Source organism: Cyanistes caeruleus, chromosome 11 (assembly GCF_971803275.1).
Source record: "Cyanistes caeruleus chromosome 11, bCyaCae1.hap1.1, whole genome shotgun sequence".
Lineage (NCBI taxonomy): Eukaryota > Metazoa > Chordata > Aves > Passeriformes > Paridae > Cyanistes > Cyanistes caeruleus.
The window spans coordinates 10,995,316-11,013,801 of NC_141711.1; the positions used below are offsets into that span (position 1 = coordinate 10,995,316).

The 18,486-nt window shown below is 41.2% G+C and overlaps 1 protein-coding gene across 5 annotated transcripts in view; it reads right to left on the minus strand.

Annotated features, from left to right (window-relative positions):
* The window catches only part of CHCHD6 (coiled-coil-helix-coiled-coil-helix domain containing 6), a 110,401-nt gene that overhangs the window by 26,045 nt on the left and 65,870 nt on the right, over nucleotides 1–18,486 (minus strand). For all 5 annotated transcript variants that reach the window (XR_015274960.1, XM_086845844.1, XM_086845843.1 and 2 more), the window contains one exon: nucleotides 10,524–10,659. Coding sequence is in view for 4 of the 5 variants with exons in the window: in XM_086845844.1 (XP_086701970.1) it covers nucleotides 10,524–10,659 (136 nt within the window). In the remaining variant the exon portion in view is untranslated. The remainder of the gene's footprint in view (nucleotides 1–10,523; nucleotides 10,660–18,486) is intronic.

An 18,486-nucleotide genomic window follows, 5' to 3' on the forward strand; every position in this document is an offset into this window, starting at 1 on the left:
GTTTGATAAAGACTGGGAAGCGGGAGCTGCATTAGAACATTACACCCAGTCTATCTTCAGCAATGAACCTGCTTCTGCTCCAGAGGTCAATCTGGAGTCTATACAAGCTGTAGAGCTTTAACGTTGGCTTTTGCAGAATACAGGGATCACTGGTGCCATACAAGGTCTCCACAAAAATTCCTCTAGTGCACTCCAGCTCTGGCACACTGCCTTCATTGTGTCAGCTCAAGGTGCACACAGCAAGGGACACTCCTACCTGGATCACAGCATCCAATACATTTTTCAGTGGCTGTCTACTTTTACAAGGTTTGAGAAGATTTCCTGAGCCTCAGAATACTCCTAAATACACTGAGGCTTGGTACCAAAAGATAAAATACAACCTTGATGTGCCACAGGAACAGTACTGACAACACCCCAGGGGCCCTGAAATACTACAGAGCTTGTTAAATGATGGTAATCCTAAGCAGGCCACAGTTAGCACCACTGAAGAACAAAAGTTTTCAATAGTTCCTGCTGATATGGCCTGAGGGAAACTCTTGTGTTCAAAGTCACCTGAATCCATGAAGAGACAGGGTCAGAACACCCACAGGATCATTAGAAGTATCCATATAACTTCCCAGCACACTGTGTTTAGCTGCAGTCAGTGCCTCAAAAGAAAGATACATTTCCTTCATTCTTCCACCCATGAAAAGTAATCAGCAGAAGTTCTCAAACATGGAATTAAGATGGCATTGAAATGGGACAAACAAATAGTAATTCAATCTCCTTTTCAAATCTTTTGGAGAGATCAACAAGACTCTATATTGTATCTATAACCAGAAACTCTCCTATTCTGACAAAGAACTTATTTTATAAAGCTATCAAGCAGGTAACTGAAACACAGTGTATTATTATTTACCCTACTGCATCACACAGAATATAAAAACCTCAATTCTTTGATATTTAGAAACTTGGTTTATTTTTTTTTAATATTATGCCAATATACTATTCTAAATTGCAAGGTTCACAGTTCTATCAGCAAAAAGTCTCTAATGTTAAGAGGTTTTTTTAAACAGCAGCTGAGCAGGGGCCCATCACATACTTGGGCACTGCTTGTCTGAGCCCTTACAGGCAGCCAGAGAGAACCCACAAATCAATTCAGTCCTGTATCACTCCCCTATTTCCACAGTAGTCAGGAGAGTGCTACAGAGAAAAAACTTCAAGAACAGAAAGGAGGTGCTTTTAATTTAACATCTAAAGAAGAAAGGTGTGTCCTAGACAAAAACTGAACTGCTTCAGTAGCTGCGCCAGGGCACTGCATGGTACTAAAAAGAGAATAAACTCAGAACAACTGCAAGTCATGAGTAGGAAACATCCTTCAGAAAATAAGACAAATGTAAAAGTTTCACAGCATTTTGGTCTGAATGCAGGAAGAAAAAATGCTGCAGCTGCTATCATCTCCCTAAATTTTAAGCTTGCTTTTTGTCCAGTTATCTGATTTCCTGAGGATTTGTATTGTGAACAAAACTTCAAACAAGCAGAAAGAACATCTGAAGATCCAGGAATCTGTACAGGTACAAGCAACTGTAATGAGAAGGTACCATCTCCCACCTGGCAGGACACTGCCATCTGCCAAAGGCTTGCATGACCTGGACATGTGGGTGCTCCCTTCAGTTTTTAATGCAGTGTCCATACTTTATGAGTCATTAGAACATTTCAAATCATCCTCATTGGCAAACTCAAAGAGGAATCCAGGGAAAAAGCAAATTAATAAAAACATCCTCCATTTTCATATGAAACACTTGGATCAGGTTGGGGTTGAAGTAAACACCCCACAGAGAGGAAACTGAAATAATCAATATGCACAATTCAACCAGTTCAGGAGTTAAAAAAACCACCAAAATTATAATCTTTTTTCACCAATGTTAAATTAATTCTGAGGGAAGTAGGTACCAGCTGGGACACAAAAAATGCTGCCAATGTAGTGGTGATTGTTGAGACCTCCCAGTCCCCCCAAAAAAGAACAGCGTAATAGTGCTTTAACGGCCCAAACCAAGAAACCCTGAGCTTTCTGTTCCACAGCTCAGTAAAGTAATCCAAGAGATGAGCTCCTCAGAAATATAAGCCAAGTCCTTGTGGGCAGCAAACGTGGACTGATAAACCCAAGGGGAGAGAATGCAGAGGCAGATGGGCAGAGGTAATCAGAAATGACAGAAAGATAAGCAGGCAGAGGGCAAGCAGAGTGCTTGAAGGACAGAGGCAGAAGAGATGAAATTTCATAGCATACAGGTATTTTAAAAGTTAAATCAACAGCTTTCCAATACCATTATTTAAAAAATCATTCCCCCTAATATATGCAGGAAGCCAGCTGCTTGTGAAATGACCTTTAAACCCTACGTACCATGCCTTATTAGACTAATTCAGAGCTGGAGGTTGGCTGATCCTGAAATCCATTTATACAGGACAAACAGGCATTCAGCAGGGACAAGGAGTGAACACATTGTCAAAATAATTTTGTCTGCATTTCTGCATGCACACTCAGGCTCAACACAGCAGAGCAGCACTTCTCCAGCTTCAGAAATAAGGTACACCAGACACTGCAGTACCACCCTAACTCAAGGCTTCTCTTCCTTCTTCCCTCACATTACAAAGGTAACAAACTTTAACTATAACAAGTGTTGTCTTTCTGGACAGCTTCTGTGAGGTCTTCTGCAGAGGTCTTGAAGAGCCTTGCACCAACTCTTAAAGGCCCCAGTAGAGGCCTCTAATCAAAAAAGATGTTATAACCAGAAGAATGTTTCTTGCCAGAGATGGAAGTATCAGCAGCAGAGCTAACTCGAACACTGTACTCAGAACACTGTCTTCAACATGTCTTGTTCCTGTATTTGAAGCTCTGGTGTCCAGAAAGGTTTCTTCAATTGGTTTGCAAAGGTTTAGCTAGGACTGAAAGCTTTAAATTGTTTTGGAAGCATCATGAGTATGTCAGGAAATATCTCGAGACAAGGAGGCCTGTTGGGCAGACAGACAATGTCACAGACGGGTGAAAATCACAAACAATTACTGCAGGCATGATGCAGAAAGAAACTTCCCCTTGAAGTTTGGATTTTGTAAAGGATGAATGCTCCACAGTCTTAGAAGAGGAGGCTCTGTGGAGAGAACAAATATTACTAGCAAGCAGCATTAGGGCAACTTCTGCAAATCTCCTTCTCCAGTATGCCACAGTTCTGAAAAGGATTGGCTTCCCACTAATAGGAGGGCTCATCCATCATTCACTAACTTCCAAAGAAGGGCTACTTGGAGCAGTCTTGCTTGCTTGGAAGCAACTCTTCCAGTTGAATGGGACCACTGCTACAACAAGCCCTGCACGCTGCCCACACAGACACATTCAGCTGAGTGGTGAAGGCTGTAAATCCCACTAGTCCTCCAAGTACTCAGCCCCAAAATCTGCGACAAAAACCTGATGGATGGTGAGTGGAGACTGCAAACTGCACACAGCAGGAAACCATCCTGTGCAGACTATGATCAACAAAGAGCATAACAAATCTTTGGTTTCCCCAGTTTGTCATCAAGGCTTTGGCATCTCTGATAAAATTTCCCAAGTTATAGCCAAGTTGTCAGAGAACGGATCTAACATTGTACGGAAGTTATAGAAGTCAGGGCTACTTTGGAACTTCCTGGGAGACTGAAAGCACTTGACCACTGACCTTGTGCTTCTAACCAGCAGTTGCTATCGACAGCAATTTTTGTGGATCTGTTTCAATCTAACTTCAGCAGCAAAACACATAGTTTAAAAATTGGAAATAAACTTCTTTCTGTCCAAGACTGCTTGGTCATCAGTCTCATGGAATTAATCTGAGCAAGAATTTCCACTTCCCACTTGCCAACAGTGCTACAAATCTTTTGTGAAAGAATCTGGCATTAAAACAGCCAGATTTATCAGAACAGTCTCTCACCCCAAGCAACTATTTTCCATACTAGATAAGCCTGACTGAATACAGGCTACAGTTCTCAGGAAAATGCTGCCTAACACACCATACAGAGAACACAGAACTAAAGAAACATTTGATCCATGTAGTCCCATTAATTTAAGCCTAAAGAGAAATAATTTTTGAAAAGAAAGAGAGAGAATACCAAGACTGAAATTTTGATACCAAAGTCTAATCAGACTTTTCAGATACACGCACTCAAAGACCTCATTAGAGCATCATGTCAGCTAAGATGTCTCATTCCTGACCAGCTAACTCTTATAGTATTTTAATATATTATAGTATTTAGTAATCGAAAAAAAAATTTAGAATGTTTTTAAACACTTTCAGGCAAACTAGGTTTTAAACCAAGAACTGTAGCAAGAACACATTTTAGAAATAACAAAATGCCAAATATTTCAACTTCAGAAATTGTAATGTCATGCTGCCTTTTTTCCCTCTTTACAGAAGTTGTTTTCAAAAATCATCTGTAAAACATACGTATTTAGATTAACTTTGCCAGTAAATATATCTGAAATCAGAACCATCAAGCAAGAAATTAGACTCAAAAGCAATTATGTCTCACTGCAACAATGTCAAAACCCCCAAACAAATAAAAACCAGAAAACAAAAAATAAATGCACAGGAACTGGGTGTTGAACTGTTATAAAACAGACTGTTTATAAGAAGAGAAACGCAGTCAGGAGTCCTCCTCTCAGATCAGGCAATGGATACAAGAACTTCAGAGGTGAAGATGATATAGAATATGGACTAAGAATCACTGAAAGAGGAGCCCTGAAGCACAGCCAAGCAAGTTTTAAACTTATTTCTGTTCAATTTCTTCAAAAATTATAAACTTGAGGGAGTTTAGGCTTTACAGGGACTACAAAGAGCAGACAGAGAAGAGAGTTTGTTTGTGTGGGTTAATAAATGCTTACAACACACCAGGCTGTGGGGAACATCAGAGCTTCATGGAGTGCTGTGACACAGAGTAAATAAAGAACTTATGCCTCCAGTTTCATAAATACCAGGTATAGACAGCAGACATTTCCATTTTAAGTAGGCCAGCATTTACTCTAGAACATGACTCATATATTAAGATGGTAGTTTATGTCTTTTCAGGCAGCTCTATATTTTTAGTTTATCCACCAGTGAACTCTTGAGGATATGAAGTGTTATGTATAGACCCAAGACTCGCCAGAATCTACAACTGCTGCCTTGAAAATCAAAACAATAACTGTTTCCATCCTTCATAATTAGAAGCAAAATATGGATCCTCTTCACCTTTGCAAATACCAGGTCAGGGTATGCCTGGGTACAGTTAATCCACTGCTCCTCTGTGTTTACAACTAAACAAACAGCAGCTGCCTGCAGCTTGCAGCTCTCCCCCAACTCCCTTGTGGGGGCCATTTATTGAGGCATATACTCCTTTGATAGTGTTATCACCACAGCATTTGCACAAATAAAGGTTGAAAGAGAGAAAGATTTTTTTTTAAAAAAGAGACAATTTCCTTTACAGAGAAGGCAAGAGGAACCCTTTACAGATATATTTGCCTTGAGCAAGGACTGACTGACAAAAGGTAGGTAGGACAGCCATATACCTGGCTGAGGATGGCTGGGCACAGCATCCTCCAGACAGGAAACACATAGATTTATCTGAAACTACAAACCTGAATTCCAGAAAGCTCAAACAACCCTAAAGCCTTTCAAGTCAGATATATTGCATTTCAAGCATTTCTATGTGATAGATCTCCTCAATGAGGCTTCAACAGCCAAGATTTACCTTTGCAGAATCTCAGGGGGAGGAGAAATACTGGCATTTCTTGAGTACAGATACAGACCTTGCTATACCTGGTACAAACTTTCTTTCTTCAGGCACACACACTGACTGCTCCTCTCTATCCTGATAAGTACACAACCTATCTATAAAGTACTGTGAAACTCACCAGAATGGAAACAATGCTTTACCAAAGCCTGATGATCCAGAATGATCAAATACCTGATGAGAGATCCAAGTTGCAGAAATGAAAGCTCTCAGCAGGCCATGCTTCAGCAGGATCAAGAGTGCTTGAGCAAAACTGCTCCATCAGGATGGGACACTGCAGAAATACCTGCAGCATCTTCTCAGCAATCCAAGTCCTTGCCACAGATTAGAGACAAACTTCCAGCAGGGTTGTAATGCTTTGCTTTGTGTGGCAAAAGAGACCTGGGTTTTCACAGAGACCACTTGGAAACGTAAACGCAATAAATTGACCACATTCCTTTTTATTACAGTCAAGGGCAAAGCAGAATTCAGACGACTCAAGGTTATGTTAAAAGTCTCCCTTCACTGGAATTCAGTCAATCAGTATTTAGCAAGGGCTTGTTTGCACACAGCAGAGTGACTCACAGCAAATGTATGTGGATTTCCCCTGCACTTTCATTACAAACCCCAAACATTCATATACAGAGAAACTCACCAGTTTATTGCATCGTAATTTCCTTACATAGAAAAGCCCTAAAGCCTTGACAGAAGTAGGTTTACCTTTGTCTGTTATGAATAGCAGATTTGTGAGAAGCTGGACACAGAGCAGGGAGGAAGAGTGCAGGATTATGAATGGCTCCCAGCTCAATGTATACAGCTCCTATTGACAAGGGAATACACGTCTGAGTACATGGCTCCTGACAGCTTGGTTTGGCCAGGAGCTAGTGCACAAAAATTTCACCCTGGTCCTTCAGTGAAAGGCACCTAGAGACAGTAAGGAAACCCCTGAAAAGAAGGGATACATGCTGTTTACTAACAGACATGTCTCTGCACACAATTGCAGAAAGCATGCTCTGTTTGAAATCTCAGCTCATGATCACCTGAGGCCTCGTTTTCCAAGTGGCAGCTGGTTGGAGATTCCCTGGTATAACCACCAATTATGTAACAAAGTAACTAAAATTTGCCTTCAATTCAGATTTGCCTATTGGTGTGAACAGAATGCAAGGGCAGCAGAATGGGTCTGCTGTTTCAGGGAAACACTGAAAAGTTTGCATGTGAGTGCATATTTGCACGGGGGAGGGAAGCAATTCACTAATAGGACTCAGACTTTTTAAAACAAAATCATTTGGTTTCCCCTTCCAACTAGACCAAAACTAAGAAAATACGCAGATTTCCACTGCCCACTCTCTTTTTTCTTCCACACCCCCTTCTCACTGGCACAAGATAAAACCTTGGGGGAAACAGCAGCAGCAATTTTCAATTCTCATTATCTAACGGCAGCAGTAGTTCTTGGTGAAACTTGCGGTCAATAAACTACAGGCAATTTTGAAAGACACAATGGGAACTGCCCCTCCTACAGCTGTCCCATTATCCCAGCTTTTATTAGATTTAAAGCCAGCGATTTTTATGCTGTAGCACAAGTTCTGCAGAGCCATGGAAACAGACCACCAGAAAAGATAAAACACTCCTAAATTAAACACCCTCTAAAGTCAGAGAACTTCCACATAAGCAAAGCATGGGATGCAGCAAGGAACCCAGTGCCTAAAGGGGCTGATGCTGCTGCACTGAATCAGTGGTGACACGACCAGAACTCAACATTCAGGGTGGTATAAATGGAAAAGCTCATGATCAGGTTAGGCAGGACAAGTTGAAAGCATACTGGCTACAAAAGCAGACAGCCAGAGCAGGATCCTGCTCCCATAACCATGAGCAATCCCAGAACAGGCACCAACTTTGTAGTCTACGCTCTGGATATGCCTCACAAGAGGCACAGGGAAATACTCATCTCTGGCTGCTAAGTCAGCTGGCCTGCTTCAGATGACTTTTTAGAATCAAATGCATCTTACTCTACCTGTGCCTATTTCTTTCTGTTGACTACAAGAGATAGCCCAATAGCCAGAAAATAACAAAACAGGTAACAATAGCTGTATCTCTACCATGCACTACAATAAAGTATCCTGTTCCAGGAAGAGGGGCTGTACAGGAAACCATTAGAAAATACATTTTAAAACTCACTGAATGATTACCTGATAAATTTGTTAATGGGGCAGAAATAACTGAGGGTGTATCTCACCTCCTGGCTCAGAAATGTGCACAACAGGCAAAGGAAAATGGGTGTCAAAAGGAACAGTCTCAAACAAACACAGTAAGGGGGAAGAGACCAAAAATTATTCTCATCCACTATAAGCTGTAATTTTCTAGAAATCTAGAACTTGCTTTCTCCGAGTCTAATGTATAGCATGCCCTGCAGACATTTTTACCAGCCATCAAAAGGAACTTGCAGAGAACCAGATGCTTCATTAAAGAATATTCAGCAAGCTTTATAAAATCTGTAGTAAAAAGCAGAACAAATCACCACCATGCAACTGAGCTGAAGTCACACATCCAGCATTGATTACATTTCCTCCTGCACTGGAAACAAATCATGTTTTTAAAAAAAAAAAGGTAAAAAATACCCAAGAAATTAAGATATTCTGGCCTTTCTTTCCCACATTCCTCCAACCTGAATTTCCTGAACGAGGAATGCGTGAGACAAAGCCATTTGGTATAAGATGCTAATTTAAGCTTAAAGAAAAATAACAGCTTAAAAAGGGGAAGGGAGGAGGGAGTTTTAATCCTACATTATAAAACAACAGCTTGTGATTGCTACAGATATCTCAGGAGTCAGAAGAGTCAGTAAGAGCAGTGAGGCAAATCGTCAGGGCTTCAGCTGTCCTGGGACAAAAGGAAATGACAGAAGACATATTGCCTTACAGAAGTTGTATTTGAATTTGTACTTGCAGAACCCTCTAGTGCCTATCCCAGCTGTAAGGTGTTAGTTACCTATTCCTTAGTCTCTCAAGCCCCTTCCTAAAACATAGCAAGATTTTCTGCCACACTGTCATCATCCACAACAAATTAATGTCCAATGCACTTCGCTTCCAGGTAGTTTCAAATAATAGTGGGGAAAAAAAAATCTGAAGTTCATTGAAGACTGTGGGAACAAAGACAACCAGACAACCCCCAGTTTTTGGTTTATAAAGAAAACCTACCAAAATCTCCACCAAATCCAAAAAGAGATCCAAGTTATTAGGATCTTTCACTGCCCTCTGCTGTTACCAGTCATTTAGCTTCCAATTTACTCTTTAATAATGTTGGGCTGGGGCTTGGGGCTGGCAGCATCCCAGCCCCTTTCTCAGGCGGGTTGGAGCCGCAGCTTGCAAATACGCTGAAGTTTAATGCAATCTGTCTTCTTTGGTAATCACATTCCACCCGCACTGCATGCAATAAAGATGTATTGGTAAATGCATTTGCTAAAGATATACTCCACTGAAAAGGCTACAAGCCTGATTTAGAGGAAGCAAGAAGGATAACAGAGGCTGGCAATAGATGCACCAATGCTCTGCACACAGCAACCAGGGGCACGGATTGTGCAGCAGCAGCACAGGCACCACTTTACTTTAAAGCTGAGGAAGAAAAAGAAACCACATGTTTTGGGAGCTGGGGACTTTGGAGATATCAGAGAAAAGCCCTTTCCTTGGCAGCTTTAACCTTGCTGATTTGCAGACATACAAAGACCTTCTTTGTAAACAGGAAGGAAAAAAATTCCACTAGGACTAGCAACAACATTTGGTCTAATATATCCTGACAATTTTCCCATCTCCTTCTGTCGGGCTTCTTCAGGGAGCTGGCTGGCAGCTTGTTTCATGTTATACTTAAATCAGGCATACAGCTTCCCCTCACAATGCTAATGGAGAGAAAGATTGCTTCCATGAAATATCCACCTCTCCCCCACCCTTTGCCTTAGTAATCCCATGAGAGAAGTCTCAATTTTCTATTACCATTCTTTTCCCTACATACACTTTATTATATTCTCAGCACCTTTTGGAGAAATTTCTACTGTCAAAAAAACCCAAAAAACAAAACAGAAAAGTCTGCCCTTGAGGGACACCTGACCCACTGAATTCTCACATGGCCCAGGACCATACCCTAGTTGTGATGTCCTAATACTTCATTTTCTTTTCCCCTTCACTTGTTTCAATAGCCAGAAATTCTTCCAAGGTACTGAGCAGCCACTGTCCTAAGGCATCAACAGAACCTACTGGGACTCTGCATCTCAGAAGGAAGAGCCATAAGGCTTCTGGCCTCCCACACAAGATGAAGAGTTTTTAGGAGTGTGGAATTTTCTTAACAGACAGCAGCTTTGCCCAATACAGAACATTTCCCCATGCAGCAATGAACAGAAGCAAGACCTCCAGCTGCAAGGTCCCACAAAACGAGATGTGTAGAGCCTGTTGAAAATGTTGCAGACTGTGCCAAAATGAATTTACTTACTGTTTGCAGTATACAACACCCAAGAAGGTAAAAGTAGGGAAAATCATTGATTGACTTTGAAACCTGGGAGCATTGGTTCTACTGTTTTGGCGGCAGCTCAGCACAACAGGACCCACTGACAGGAATGAAGCTGCGACATACCACAGTGTGACTGGGAAATGTGGAATGAATGTGGGGAAATGGATCCCAAGGAAGATTTGTCTCCTATGAAGATTGCAATTTGACTAACAGATACCACAGCTCTCAAAAAATGCAAAACAAGACAGCAAGGCCAGCCAGTACAACAGAGAAGCTTTTGTTACCTTCTGAGCTGCACTAACACAGCGCTGATATTCCTTCGCCAGCTCCGAGCATTTGAGCACTTCATGTTTGTTTTCTCGGTAGCACTTCAGAATTTCAGACTGCAAGTTTGAACAGACAGGATCAGCGTTCCTCCTCCTGCAGGGAAAACAAGCACAGAATGATGCATGAAGAGGAGTTTCAGCCACTTACTACCACTTTGCCAGCAACACACATACTAATTTTATGCTGGAGTCATGTAGTCCGAATAGAGAAGCTGGTGGGAGAAAGCGGGTCAAATGACCAACAGTGTCTTTCAGCTGAAAAATCCAGGGTACTTATCAGAAAGAAGGAACGTGATCTTTCTTAGCTAGTGTAGAAGGCTGTTTCACCCTTACATAAAACATCATCTCTCCTCTGCAGGCAGGAGGGGAAAAAAAATCCCCAAGTCCAAGAATTTCAATGATTTTCTCAACTCACACTGGAAATCTTTGGCAGACCTCAGGAATCCTGGCTGAGCCTGCACTAGATCTGTAACAGTCTGACAAGGAACCGAACAGACTTGTTGAATAAGCCACCTCAATCTATTGAATTCTCATCTATTTAAACACTACAAGAAATCCAGCATGGTTGGAAGCACTGCAATTCTCCAAGTGACTAGAAAAAAAATCAGAATAATAGCAAAACCAGATATTTGTTTCTTTGTATTTCTGCAGAAATCAGTACTCATACCCTGCAAATGGCATTGACAGTTACCCAAGAACAATTAAGGATGATGTTCTTTTACTCTAATGTGCATGTGTACATATGGCACATCATCAGCAACAGCACCAATAAAGAGGAAGGTCGTTGTAAAACAATCCCAGTAACAATGGCACAAACACAGTAACAACAGTGACATCAGCTGCACAGACAGGCAGACACAAATTGCAGGCATTTGCAGCACCATGGCCATGGTACATTTTACCAGAGAATAAGAGAACATATGCTTAGGTGTAGAAATCCTCAGATGTCATCTCCTAAACCATAAATCCATTTAATTCCTTGCATTTCCTGCCCCAATATGCTTAGAAATCTGTGCCCAAATATCAAACACACCTCTTCCTTTCCAAAGCACTTGATGCTACAGGCAGATATTAATGCCATGCTATGATGAATTCATTTCCACAGTAACAACAGGCACTCATTCAGCAAAAGGGCTTTACAGCAAGGCAGAGAGAGGGAAAATATGACCTGTCCCTAGGCATGTCACAGTCTCTCAGGTGGAACAGATTTCTAAGAAACAGGAAATCTTAAACCAAGATCTTCTGAAAGCTTTTGGAGAGCTCAGATATGAGTTTCCAAATCATGCACATCTGTGTAAGGTGCTCAGGAAAGAAGTGGAAGGACCAAAAGAAGAAAAATTTTGTCTTTTCCTTATCAGCAACCTGGGTGCACTCTCACAATAATTGGGTTGAGATATACTCTAATTGATACTTCTTCAGTCCTCAGTCTTACTGACAACATACATGGACAGAGTAGGGATTTATCAGTATGACAGCCACATTCTACAGCACTGAGATTTGGATCAGAAACAAAGATACTATACAAACTTCTTTTTCTACCTCTTCACTAATCTTACAGTTTTTAGAAGAAACTTATTCCATGTACAGTCCCTAAGGGCTGGTGTTCATTTCTAATTTCTATGTTATATAGAAAATCACCTTTAAAGCCTTGAAAATCCATATTCTAAAAAAAAAAAAATCTTCAAATTTTGGGATAGAAAAGAACCCAGAGAGAGCTTCAGAAACTCATAATGTTGGCATTTTGCTTTGTCACTAACTTTAATATCACTCTAATCAAATCAGTGAGACTGTGGAAATGATAACAAACAATACCAGGTCAGGAAATACCACCAAATCCCTCAATTCATTGAAAAAGTTAAGACTTTTAAAATTAGTTCTTTTAGACTCAGCGATGTTAAACTGAAGGGCATTTTGTAATTTTCATATAGAAACCTGGAAGAGCTAAAAGGTACAGCATACCACAAACCAGTTTGTATTCATCTAAACTGAACAACATGGTACAAACATCTCAGAAATATTTAGAGGTTGTCACTGTCAGCAGGGACAGCTAGAGGAATTGTGTTTTTTGTGTCTTTCCTATGGCATCAGTCTTCACTGCCTAGAATAAATATGAAGTTAGGACCCACCTGTGGGCTCACACAGTGCTGCAAAGTCTGCAGTCCTCTTTCTTAACAGACCCCTTGATGCTCAGCCCACAGGGATATTTAAAAGCCACACAGTGGTGAGCAAGAAGCCACAAAAGAGTATTGTTACCTAAAGCCTACCAGAGGCAGGGGACCAATCAGCACAAACCAGTATGCATTTCCCAGCAAGTACTTAAACCAGCATTCCTACACACCACTTCCCACAACACAGGGAGGATTTATTTGGTAACGTATACCCAAAATCATAACAAGGTTATTCTCCTTTATTTCTTCAAAATAAAACCTCAAGCTGTGGTAATGAATCAATTGCACCAGCATCTCAAAATAGATTTAGAGACGCTAATCAACAAATTGCAAAGCTGGTTTAGGTAATTATCAATGCAAGTTACTGCAGAATCTGGGAGCACACAAGTTATCCACACCCAGCAGATTAGTTCTGGTACCCATCTGGACTGGAAAGAGATACCTGAAGTGCTCTGGTGAACAGTTCCTTGAGATGCTTTCCTCCCTGCACAGTAATCACAATGCCTGCCCAGTCTGAATCAAGGGATGCCACTCCCCTGCTCACATTAAGTCTCAGCTGTAACATTTCCACAGCGGGGAACTGCAGCCCTACAACAGCTGCACCTTACAGGCTTTCCTCATACACATCTGAGACAAAAAGGAATTAAACCCACAGCCTCCAACTACAAACACAACTGTAGAATACAATGACATTGTGGGTTGAGTTCCAAAGGAGGTAGACTTTCATCAGCTTTCTCCCTTCACCCTCAGCCTAGATCAAGGCTGTTGGCACTAACTAATCTTTAGAAAAATTCATCTTCTGGACACCCAACCACACTGCTCCTGATGTGTCACTGAGGGTTTTTACCATATTTCTCATATGAGAGAGAAGGAAAACAGTGGAAAAGGGATGAGGTTTGTATACACAACTAGAATTGTTGAAGCAGAAGACTCCTATGCTTTGACCCTTCTCCTAAAGTGGGGCAAAGTTTAAAGCATATGTGACCACCAAATGAGGTAGACAGTTGGCCTCTGTCTAAAATAAAATATGCTGCAACTGCTACAACTATTATCAAAACAGGTGTAAGAGGATCATTTACAGCAGCTAAAAAAAAGGCAGCAGAGAAAGGCTGGGCTGGAAAGTGATAGCACAGTATCTGCAGACAGAAGTATGGAAGACAAGCTCTGACAATACCTTGGAAATAAATACATGCAGGACTTACAGAATATGAAAGATTAAATCAATAACACACACTCTCATCTGTTAAAGGAGGAGGAAAGGAGAAAAGATGACAGGTCGGAAAAAGGAAAAGATGGATTTAGAAATGAAATTCATTAGCAGTGCATCCCCTATCGCAGAGAGGAAAGAAACCTTTGCCTTGCCACTGTGCAATGGGCAGGCAGGCTACATACACATGAAATCCATGATTCCAGAACTTCCTCTCCACCTCCCATGGAGAGCTTTAAATCAGGACTTTGCCTAGAAAAGAAGGGAGAGGTTTTCTTAAAATGAAACAAAGGGCATCCTTCTCTCTACTATCCCTTGAGGTAAGACAGAATGAGCACGATCTTGCTGCATTTTGACACCGAGAGTTACCAAATCCTTTCTATCACTACATATTCCCTTTACTTTATTTAATAAATGAAATCTCATCAACTTATCCTTCTTCTATTATCACTGCTGACATCAATCTGATAATATTGGCTTGGCGTGGAATCGTGCCATTATATGTCCTCTTGATATTTAATTTAAGAGAAACGTCTGCAGTGGGGTGAATATGTGAAGCAAGCTTTTTATTACAGGCAGCAGTAAGGACGATGGGAGTGAATTAGACATTCATCTTAGTCAGGGCCAATCTAGTGGCACAGAGGAGGTTTTCTTCTTAACCCTCTCCTAACTGTTCAATAGCGGCAGGTAACAGCTGCTTCAGTCAATAACTGCATTCATTTGTCTTGGCAAATTCATTCCTACATGGATATAAAGCCATGAAGAAGTACAAAGTGTCTGGGAGGTTAAAGCAAGATTCTTTGAGAATTTCTATCATAAGCACTGCACTAGTAGGAAAAGTGCCAGTCTAAATGTCCATCAATTAATGAAGAAGCAACACAGCTTCCAAAGACAAACACCCAAACTCACTGCAAAAAGCAATTAAGGCCATATCATCAGCATACAGACCCAGAGACAGAAGGTTTCAAACACAGCACTATGGCTACTACTTAGGTGCTGCTGACAGGTTCCCTTTTTGAAAGAATTATAGTCTCGGTATTGGAAAGCAAGGGAAAGCTGGAAGAGGTCTATGTATCTGCTGGTCCTTCCACCAGCTGAAGATCAGACTACCCGAGCAGAGATACAACTTAAGTGCTTTAGGAATTGGCAGCTCTTTAGCCTAGTGCAAAATCAGTAATTCCACAGTGAGTAACACACCCTCACTTGGCTTTTCTGGGAAGAACAGCAATTCCAGATGGAGTTAAGAGCAAGATCTTTTTTTTACATTTTACTCTGGGAAACCATTCAAGCTGAACAAAAAATTCAAGACAGAGGCTGATGGTGTCTAAACTCATACACTTCGATATCTCTGCTCAGAAACTGATAAACAAAGACACACAGGGTCCCTCATAAAAGCCAACTTAAAAATAGCAACTCCAGCTGCAAGCAGCAACCCAAACGGGACAGCACCCTGGAATTTCTTGTGGGCTACAAAGTTCAATGACTGAATTAGCTGCTTTCTGTTACATTATTTGACTAAGACCAGTGCTTGAACCAACTTGAGCAAACCACATTAGTCACCACAGCACAGACAGCCCCAGACACCAGCAATGAGATGCATGGGCAGCACTGCAAGTAAATCCCAGGGCACACAGCAGCAGTTTCTGCATGTTGGGAAGGAATCAGACACATCATATAGCTGCTTCATGTGTTTATATATCCAGGGTCCATTACACACGTTTCAGACTAAGCTCAGTGATGCTTTGGTCACATGAATGTGGTGTGTTGCCAGGCTGCACTATACATATAGAGAACCCAATAGGTGGTTAACTGACCTGTAAAACTGCATTCTCCCTTGGGTAGCAGTTGGCTCTGATGGCTTCTCTAACATGTCAGAAGAATTACTCCAGACAGATGCAATACATAGCACATAGAAAGGTTTCTTTCTCTCTCATTATTGCATACTTGACATTTACAGCAGAAAATTAAACACAATTGAAGCATTTCATTCACATATAACAAACTCATCAGCACAGAACAAACATCCAGACAAGCTAACTTTTAGCATAGGCTGCAGGATGCTGCACTATCACAAAGCAAACACTGTGCCCTCACTACAAGCTATGGGATTCCCCAATCCTGCATGTCAGCTTGGTAACATGGTTTGAATGGAAGAGGTAAGAGCTGTGTTGCAGCTACATGGCCAGGGAAATAAGAGATGGAAGAAGCTTAATAGATTATCCAAATGTCTACTAAAGAACTAGTAATGTTTATGCTACATAACCTAGCACAGTGTAAACAAACTGCATGTCTCATGAGGCTAAACTAATGTGATCAGGAAGGAACTATTTCTGATCAGCCTCAAGTATTCAAAACACTGCTCCTCAGGCTTTGCCACTGATCCAGGTGGAATAGAAAGCTTGCAGAAGCAACATACTGTTTAGAGCAAAAGGGTACAGACTGGAAGAAAAGGTGAAATCTCATGACAATTATCAGAAGAACAGGGGTGCTACATCCAAATTTCAGCTGAAGCTGCTATATTCCTGTCTAAACCCTTGTCACATGCCTTGTCACACTGTCAGCAGCGCACTCCTGCACACCTGCAGTATTTCCCCTCTCTCTTTCTCCCCCTTGACAGCTGCATTTCAATAACAGGTCACCCAACTCTATTTTTCTATACATTGTTCATGAAGTGCCTAATGAATGAATATTTTAAAGTATTGTGAGTTTCTGGGTGACTCTGTGATCCTACAAAATTTGTCACTCAAGTACTTCCCAATCTCAGTCCCTGTTTTGACAGCTTGTTTGAAACTGCCACCCGATTCCCCAGTGGAGTTCATGCACTCACTGCACCCTTGTTCTTCCCAGGACAGATAACTCCTTTCCTTCTGATCACAGATATGCAGAAGCTGTTCTGAAATCTTCTGTGCAAATAATTAGATTCTATCACTGAGAACAAAAGTTACCACAAAAGTCCAATTCTCAAGTGTTAGCCACTTGCTGTGTCACTGTACTGCATTCAGTAGAAACAGCCTGCCTCAACCACATTTCATTCACCGAACAAAAAAACCCCAAAAAACCCAAACTCTCAAACATACAGATTTATGTCAAAAGTGACTAAAATCTAGCAGTTTTCTGTAACAACCTCTAAATTTGGAAATCAACAACTTCTTCGTTTCAGTCATGAAATTGATGCAAAGAGATTGTGTGACCCATGCAATGCTGGTTCCAGCTCTCCATCTGACTTACTCCAGTGTATCACAAACTCCCCTGTCCTCCTACACGGTTTATCCTCCCAAACAAGTGATCATTTCCCATTTGATCAATGGGTCATCCTGAAAGGCTTTGACTTATACTTCATTGTGTTTTGCCAAATGTGATTTCAACCAAATCTAACTGGCTTCCTTAGACTCCCTCATAAGCTGCAAGCACTGGGGTTGTGGTGGTGGGCTGCGGGTCTCTGGGGGAGCAGAAGGGTAGCATTAAGCAAATCACTGTACTAAACTATATAAAATAAAATTATCCTTATCCTACTGAACCTGCAAATGCAATAACTAATCACCCCTATTAGCATTTGGCATGGCAGATGGCAAGTGGTTTAGAATAATGAGAGACTTTTCCCCACAAGTGGATAATTCCAATGTACATTTGGATGTAAATTCTTTACTGATTATCATGGTAGAATACTGAGCTATGAGAAACTGCCAGTTTGGAAGATGAAAGGAAAACTACTGCCTCTTCCTTCATTTGCCAAGAGACACAGAAGTTAACAGAACTGGATCTCCTGCCCAAAAAGCCATGCACCATTTTTTCCCAAAGATGCCAAGCTACTAAAAGTCGACTAGCAAAGATGAAGAGCCTAAAGTTAGCAGCAAAACAGTCTCTGGAAGCCAAGCAGGAATGAGTCAGAATCTTGTTGCTGGAAGGAGTTCTCTGAATCAGAAAGGAAGCTGGCTCAGCTCCCACAAGGCAGAAAAGCAATATAGCAAGCAATAACTGAATCTGAAAACAACACACAGCCCAACAAGTGACCCGAATAGGGATTTTCTTTCTTCAGATAAAAAACATCATCTAAAAACTGGTTAAGATCTCAGGTCAGGAAGGGAAGGCGTGCAGTCTGCAGAAGATACACAGCACAAGCCCCAGGAATATATGGGTTGTGACAGTGCTATAATGTCTGGGATTTAGTTGGGGAACTGTTGGTTTACTAAATACCTTCCCAGAAAGTTTTCTAAAGAAAGAAACTGAAGATGTGATATGCTGATTTCATATAACCACAAGACATGAGGGACAGCAGGTTCAGTAAATTTCTCCTATGTGAGATGATCTTACAATAAGGTCACACTGCAAATGAAATGTTCTTTTTTTAAAAGAAAACCCTGATTACCCATTTGAACAGCAGCTACTTTTCCAAAATGCCACAGAGTGTTGAACTAGGTTCCCATAGTTTACTTCACACCACACAAAGGGATGACAAAAATATGAGTCCATTAGTACATTCTGCACTGACAGAGTGGCATATCCTGCCAAAGGTGCCAGAACAAATTTAGAGAGGAGATTGAAGCTG